The sequence below is a fragment of the Miscanthus floridulus genome, chromosome 1 (genome assembly GCF_019320115.1).
Source record: "Miscanthus floridulus cultivar M001 chromosome 1, ASM1932011v1, whole genome shotgun sequence".
NCBI classification, from domain to species: Eukaryota; Viridiplantae; Streptophyta; class Magnoliopsida; order Poales; family Poaceae; genus Miscanthus; species Miscanthus floridulus.
The window spans coordinates 115,781,559-115,789,547 of NC_089580.1; the positions used below are offsets into that span (position 1 = coordinate 115,781,559).

General features: G+C 56.1%; 1 protein-coding gene across 1 annotated transcript; it reads right to left on the reverse strand.

The window, feature by feature from the left end:
• Window positions 1–2,947: 2,947 nt before the first annotated feature.
• On the reverse strand, window positions 2,948–5,266 carry LOC136461851 (uncharacterized). Its single transcript, XM_066461184.1, has one exon. It carries the CDS (start codon window positions 5,264–5,266, stop codon window positions 2,948–2,950), a length of 2,319 nt encoding a protein of 772 aa, XP_066317281.1.
• Between the last annotated feature and the right edge of the window lie 2,723 nt (window positions 5,267–7,989).

Here is a 7,989-nt window from a genome sequence, read left to right on the forward strand (position 1 = left end):
ACAAAAGTGATATCCCTTGGGTGCATTTGCTTTGGGAAAAGTATTATAGTAATGGCAAATTACCTAGAACTTCTAGATCAGGTTCTTTTTGGTGGAGAGACATTGTAAAGCTGTTGAGCAGGTTTAAAGGAATGGCTAGAGTCTCAGTTATAAATGGAGCTACCTGTTTTCTTTGGCAGGATTTATGGGCTGATCAATTACTGGAACAGGCATACCCAGAGTTACATTCTTATGCTAAAAATAAATCTATAACTGTCAGAGATGCATGTCAAAGCCCTGTGACCCATGATCTTTTTCATCTTCCCCTTTCAGTTGAGGCATTTCAGCAGTTTCAGGAGTTCACATCTGTTACGGCGTGCCTTACTGCGGAGGAAGTAGGGAGGATCGACGGGTGTGTGAGGGCGCGTGGGCTTGCGGTGAGTCGGCGCCGTGATCGAGATCGATCACGGCGGCAACAGGGAGACGAGGAACAGGGAAACGAGAGAGACACCACCAGGTGCCCAAGGGAGATGTAATCTCAATCCTAGGCTGCCTATCATTAACTTGGTTTGGGACTCTTATAGTCCTTACACATGACGACGATTACTTGCTAACAAATCCCTTGATTTCCTAACAAACTTAGCTAACCAAATCTCCTTGACTCAACTAGACTCCCTGAAACTCGGACTTGACCAACCGACGTCGTGGTGACCGCGCATGGCGAACTCCCGCGCATGCGTCAGCCACTAGATTTTCCCCACCATAACATCTCTCCCGTCCTCCGAAAACAGCTCGTCCTCGAGCTGGAAGGTCGGGTACGCAGCGCGGAAGTCGTCCACCGGTTCCCAAGTGGCGTCAGCGGCACGCAGGTTCGCCCACTGACCCAGGACTTGCCATGCACCGCGGCTGAGACGGGAACGCATCACACGTTCTGGTTGGAGCAGGGGTCGACCGTGGCGAAGCAGAGGCAGGGCCGGCGGTGCGTCGGGTGGAGTGCCGCGGAATGCCTTGAGTAGACCGACATGGAACACGTCATGGATTCGTGCTCCGGCCGGCAGCTCCAGGCGATATGCCACCTTATTGATGCGCTCCAGCACCTGGAAAGGCCCGGCAAACTTGGGCCCAAGCTTGCCCTTATGACCGAGCGCGGCGGACTGGGTGTGGCGAAGGAGGCGAAGAAGCACCCAGTCGCCGACCGCAAACTCCAGGGCGCGATGCTTGGCGTCGTAGAAGCGCCGGGCGTGCTCCTGAGCCTGCAGAAGACGAGCGCGAACCTTGGCGAGGAACTCATCGCGGTCGGAGAAGAGGGCGTCCACAGCGTCCGTGCGGGCACTGTCGGGCGCGTACGGCAGGAGCTCCGGGGGCGCGCGGCCGTAGACGATGGTGAACGGCGACGTGCGGAGCGCTGAGTGGTAGGCGGTGTTGTAGCAGTACTCCGCCCACGGAAACCACTCCAGCCAGTCCCGTGGCCTGTCGCCGGTGAGGCAGTGCAGATACATGGCGATCGTCTTGTTGACTGCTTCCGATTGCCCATCCATCTGAGGGTGGAAGGCCGTGCTCATGTGAAGCTTGACGCCGGCCTGCTGGAACAAGTCGCGCCACACATTCCCGGTGAAGACGGGGTCTCTGTCGCTGACAATGGAGTCGGGGAAGCCGTGAAGTCGAACAATGTCATGGAAGAAGGCGCGCGCGACGGAGGATGCCGTGTACGGATGACCCAAAGGAATGAAGTGCGCGTACTTCGAAAACCGATCCACAACGGTGAGGATGACGCTCTTGCCGTGGACTTTAGGCAGTGCCTCGACAAAGTCCATGGCGATGTCTGCCCACACGCGAGAGGGCACTGGCAGCGGCTGCAGAAGTCCCGCCGGATGCAAGGCCTCGGTCTTGTTCTTCTGGCACGTGGCACAGGACTGGATGAAGTCGTGGACGCGGCGACGATCGTGCTCAACAAAGAACTCCGTCCGAAGCCGCTGCAGCGTCTTTTGGATCCCTTCGTGCGCCTCAGTATGCGCGAGCTGGAGCACGACGTCCAGCAGTGGGGAGGTGTCGGGGACGAAGACCTTCCCCTTGTAGATAAGGAGCCCATCATGGAGGACCCAGTCTACGCCGCGTGCTCCGGCCTCCACGGCGGTGCAGAGCGTCTGGAGCTCGGGCGAGGCTGCCAGCTCGCTACGCAAGTCCTCGAAGAGTTGGAACATGGGGATGGACACCGCGGCCAGCGCTGGTTCGGCGGCAGGGAGCGCGGCCAGCAAGGATGTCTCCCCGTCGCGCCTGGAAAGAGCGTCCGCGACGACGTTGAAGCGGCCCGGCCTGTACTCCACAGAAAAATCATAGCCGATCAACTTACTGATCCAATGGTGTTGGGGGATTGTCGAGAGCCGTTGATCCAGCAGGAACTTGAGCGCGTAGTGATCTGTCCGGACGACGAAAGCACGGCCCCAGAGGTAGGGACGCCAGTGCCGCACCGCCTACGCCAAGCCGATCAACTCCCACTCATAGGCCACGGCCTGCTGAAGAACACGACAGGGCCATCGCCTTGATGTAGAACAACCCCGAAGCCCGACCCTGACGCGTCGCAATCAACGCAGAAAGCGCAGTCGAAGTTGGGCAAGTGCAGGACGGGCGCCTCGGAGAGCGCCTTCTTCAGGGCGGCGAACGCCGTGTCCGCCGCTGTCGACCATTGAAATGCGTCCTTCCTCAGCAGGCTAGTGAGAGGCGCCGCTATGGAGCCGTACTCGCGGATGAAGCGTCGATAATAACCGGCGAGTCCGAGAAACCCGCGCAGTCCCCGGGCAGAACGCGGTTGCGGCCATGACTGCACCGCGGCCACCTTAGTGGCGTCCATGGCGACCCCCTCTTGTGATATGACGTGGCCGAGGTACTGGACGGTCGATGATGCAAAGGTACACTTGGACCTCTTTAGGTGCAGCCCGTGTGCGCGAAGAACGTCGAGGACGGCGTGGAGCTACAGCAAGTGTTCGGTCCAGGACGAACTGTAGATAAGTATGCCATCGAAGAAGACGAGGACGCAGCGACGAAGGAACAGCTTGAGCACCAGATTCATGAGAGCCTGAAATGTCGACGGCGCGTTAGACAAGCCGAATGGCTTGACCAAAAATTCAAAATGGCCGTGGTGCGTGCGAAACGCCGTCTTGGCCACGTCGTCGGCGTGCACGCGGACTTGGTGATAGCCCGATCGAAGATCTAGCTTGGAGAAAAATGTGGCGCCATGGAGCTCGTCCAGTAGCTCCTCAACGACGGGAATCGGGAACTTGTCTTTCACCATGGCCGAGTTGAGCGCCCGATAATCAACACAGAAGCGCCATGATCCGTCGTGCTTCTTGACGAGGAGGACGGGCGCCGAGAAGGGCGATGTGCTAGCGCGAATCGTGCCCTGGCGCAGCATCTCCTCGCATTGACGCTCCAATTCATCCTTCTGGAGCTGCGGGTAGCGGTACGGTCGGACGGCGACCGGGTCCGTGCCCACCTTGAGGTGGATCCGGTGATCACATGGCTGGGCCGGTGGTAGCCCGGTTGGCGGTGCGAAGACATCGTCGAAGGATGCCAGGAGCCGCTCCAGCAGGTCGGCCTCTGACTCCTTAGCGGCCATGAGAGAGTGGAGGTGGCGTGGCAGTGAGGGTACCACGCTGGGCGCGCCCACCCCTGTCCACAGCACGCGGCGTCCACGGCGGTGGAAAGCCATGCGGCGGCCCTCGAAGTCCCACAGGATGGGGCCCAACGTGCTGAGCCATGAGATGCCCAGCACCATGTCGTATGCGTCGAGAGGGATGGAGTAGCAGTCGATGTAGAACTCCTCCCCCCTGACCTGGATGGGCAGGCGATGGGCCAGGCCACGGCAGGCGACGCGGTCACCATTGGCGACCACGACGTGGGCGCCCTTGCTGTCCCCGAACGCGAGGCCAGTTTGGCTCGCGGCAGCCCCACTGATGAAGTTGTGGGTGGAGCCCGAGTCCAGCAACGCGACGAGGTCCTGGCCACCGCAGCGGACGCGTAACTGCATGGTGGCTGGCGCGTGGATTCCCGTGATCGCTGACAAGGAAATCATGGGCTTCTCGGGGTCGAACGGCTCCGTTGCGTCAGCTGGGGCGGGGCTGTCGCCCTCGTCGTCATCGTTGGGCTCCTCGACGATGTAGTCCTGCGCTTCCAAATAGAATAACCGGGCGCATTTGTGGCCCCGGACATATGGTTCATCACAATTATAGCAAAGGCCCAACTTATGGCGCTCGGCCATCTCCTCTGGCGAGAGTCGCTTGAAGGTGTTCACGGCGGTCGTCGGCTTGGTGGGTGCGCCGCCGTAGCCCTCTGGCGCCGGGAGAGCTGGAACGCCTCCCGCGCGGCGTGCCGGTCGTGACGGGGGGAGCGCGGGTCGCAGATGGATGTTGCGCCGCTCATAGGCACGGGCCAGGCGCATGGCGTGCTGTAGATCCCTCGGCTCCATGAGCTCCACGTCGACGCAGATGTATGTCGGCAGCCCAGCGGTGAACAGCTTAGCCTTCTGGAGCGTGGTGAGTTCGCCGCCGTGCGCCGCACGGGCTTGGAACACCTCCATGTAGGAGTCCACGGAGGAGCCGAATGGCAGCCGCGCCAATTCGGCGAGGTGGTTCGTTCCAATGGCGGGCCCGAAGCGCTGGTGGACATAGCGACGGAAGTCTGGCCAGGACAGCTGGCCGATGTCTTGCTCCAGGACAAGGTACCATTGCTGGGCAACCCCTTTAAGGTGGTAGGACGCCAGCCAAACCTTGTCAACCTCGCGGGTGAGCTGACCGTGAAAGAATTGCTCACACTTGTTGAGCCATCCCAGCGGATCCTCCTGGCCGTCGTAGGTCTCGAACGAGATCTTGTTGTACTTGGGAACGCCGGCGGCCTCCCATGCTGGAGCCTGCGGGGGGTATGGCTGGGACGATGCCATGTGGGCCGAGGCCGGCAGGGGCAGGGTCTGCCCAACCGATCCATAGTTGTGGTTGGGGATTTGCGACGGGGAACGAGGGAATTGGATCTGATGCAGCGGAACTCCCGTGGGCGGCGGCGCCGGCGCCGGTTGCGACTCGGGCAGCCCTGCCGATGTCAGGGGCAGGGAGGGGAACACCGCCGCAGAGGAGTCGCCCGCGCTTGGAGTGACGTCCGTGATCACCGGCATCGAGGTGATGGGGAGCTTTGGAACGCCGGCGAAACCCGGCATGCCAAACTGGGGAAACGCCGGGCGGCCATCGAGGGCCGTCAGGCGGCTGCTTTGATCCGCCAGTTGATGATTGATGGCGGTCATCTACAGCTGCATATTGTTGAAGGCGGTGGTGAGCGAGGCGAGCGAATCTGCGATGGAGGCGAGGGTGGGCGGTGGAGCGGGTGGTGTAGTGTGGACGAGCGGCAGCGACACACCGGACGTAGGCACCACGGAGGAGGGCACCCCGGTGGATGGCGTCACCGTCGCCGATGCAGCCCCAGATGTTCCATGAAGTCTGATACCAGGTTGTTACGGCGTGCCTTACTGCGGAGGAAGTAGGGAGGATCGACGGGTGTGTGAGGGCGCGTGGGCTTGCGGCGAATCGGCGCCGTGATCGAGATCGATCACGGCGGCAACAGGGAGACGAGGAACAGGGAGACGAGAGAGACACCACCAGGTGCCCAAGGGAGATGTAATCTCAATCCTGGGCTGCCTATCATTAACTTGGTTTGGGACTCTTATAGTCCTTACACATGACGACGATTACTTGCTAACAAATCCCTTGATTTCCTAACAAACTTAGCTAACCAAATCTCCTTGACTCAACTAGACTCCCTGAAACTCGGACTTGACCAACCGACGTCGTGGTGACCGCGCACGGCGAACTCCCGCGCATGCGTCAGCCACTAGATTTGTCCCTCCTCTTGTAGACGTTCCCCACCATAACAACATCACTTTTAGACAGCCTGCATCTTCTGGAGGACAATGATATGTGGTCATACATCTGGAATTCTCCAACTTTCTCATCTCAGAAAGCCTATGCACACCTAATTGGAAACAGGGAAGTTCATCCAGCTTATTCATGGCTCTGGAAAAGCTGCAGTCAAAATAAAAGGAAAGTTTTCTTTTGGCTACTAATGAAGGACAGGATTAGTACCAGAAATCTGTTGAGGAGAAAACACATGGCTTTGGATGATTATAATTGTGCTATCTGCAACCTAGGAACAGAGGAAACCCTTCTGCATCTTTTCTTGGACTGCCCATTTGCAGTGAGTTGCTGGGCAACTTTGGGATTGGTCAATCAAAATTCCAATGATCCCTTCCAAACAATCACCTCCTTCAGAACTCAGCTAAACCTCCCTTTCTCCATGGAAGTCATTATCTCCATGTGTTGGGCCATATGGTCAGTCAGAAATGATGCTATTTTCAGAAACATTCAGCCTTCAATCCCCAATGCAAAGAGGCACTTCAAGATGGATTTTGCTCAAGTTATCCTTCGAGCAAAGAAAGCTTATCTACCTAGAATTAGTCAATGGCTAGATGCATATGTATAATTGCTTTGATTTTGTTTGTAACTTTCTTTGTCTCGTGAAGACTGTTGTAAGAACTTTCAGTTTTTAATAAAAGCACAGTAGGGGCCTGCACCTTCCTGTTTACCTCAAAAAATATATGTCATTCTTGTGTATGTATCTGAAGTGGTTGAGCCTATATTTTGGATAGAAACCATATTTGGATAGAACACCATATATAGACCTAGATGAGAGGCACCATATTTTGGATAGAACACTATACTTTTACTAAAACTTCCGTCATTGAAAAACCATAACTCTAATTTACCTTAAATTTTTATGAATAAAAAACAACTTGTTTGTTACTGCATGATCAGTCATGCAGGGTCCCTCACTTCCTACTCGGGCATCTGCATTCGTCCCTGGAGCTACGCCATTTGTGCCAAATTTGGCACTGGCACGATTCCCTTTTGTGACCATTGTACGTATATTCTGTTTGCGCTGAATCTTTTCCTACACTCAATTTAGTGTATATTAATTTTATTTCATCCTAACACATTTTTGCAATTTAACGTTGATGGTTGAGCCGATTAGATGGCTCAAAGATACACTTTGGTTCTTGGCGTTCATTACATTAACCATCGGACTGTCACCGCTGGACCTGGAGAGAGATTTCATTGTCATGTATCTTTCAACATTCCATCAAATGGGATGGGCCTCAGGAGGTCTTAGAAATTAGCGTCTGGGGAAGGGTGGCGCTAAATGCAATAACTGTTGAGAGAAATGCTATGCGACAGTGTTTGAATGAGTTCAGCATCAATGGATACATAAATTCATGAATTCTCATTCTTTCAAACTTTAGCTTTAGACCAAGGCTTTGCAGATGTGGCATCAGTTAGTGAGCTGGCTGCTAGGGATAACAACGCATATGTGGTATAGTGGGAGTGGTGCTCACATGTGTATATATATTATTTTTCCATTCAACATTGCTAGCATTTTTTTTATTGAATGACACCACTTGCAGGTTCCACTACCGGAAACCTCAAATTTGCCGAGTGTTTTTATGTTTGCTGAGTGCATTGACTTGGGCACTCGGCAAACAAATTCTTTGCTGAGTGTTATCCTAAAAACACTCGGTAAAAAAAAACACTCGTCAAAGATGGGGGTTTGCCGAGTGTCAAACAAAAAACACTCGGCAAATAGGGGGTTTACCGGGTGTCACAAAAAAACACTCGGTAAAAAAGGGAGGTTTGCCGAGTGTCCAAAAACAACACTCGGCAAAGCAAAAAAATGTAGAAAAAAACCCACCCGCCCCTCCGCTCCCCAGCCCCCCGCACCCACCCCCCTCCTCCCGCACCCTCCCCTCCCATCCTCCCGCACCCGCCCCCTCCCTCCACCGCCGGCCCCTTCCTCCGCCGCCCGGCGAGATCCCCTCCTCCACCACTGCCCCCTCCCTCCCTCCCCTCCCCTCCTCCCACCGACGGTTGACCCCTCCCCTCCTTCCCATTCTTCTTCCCCGCGGGCGGCTAGCCCCTC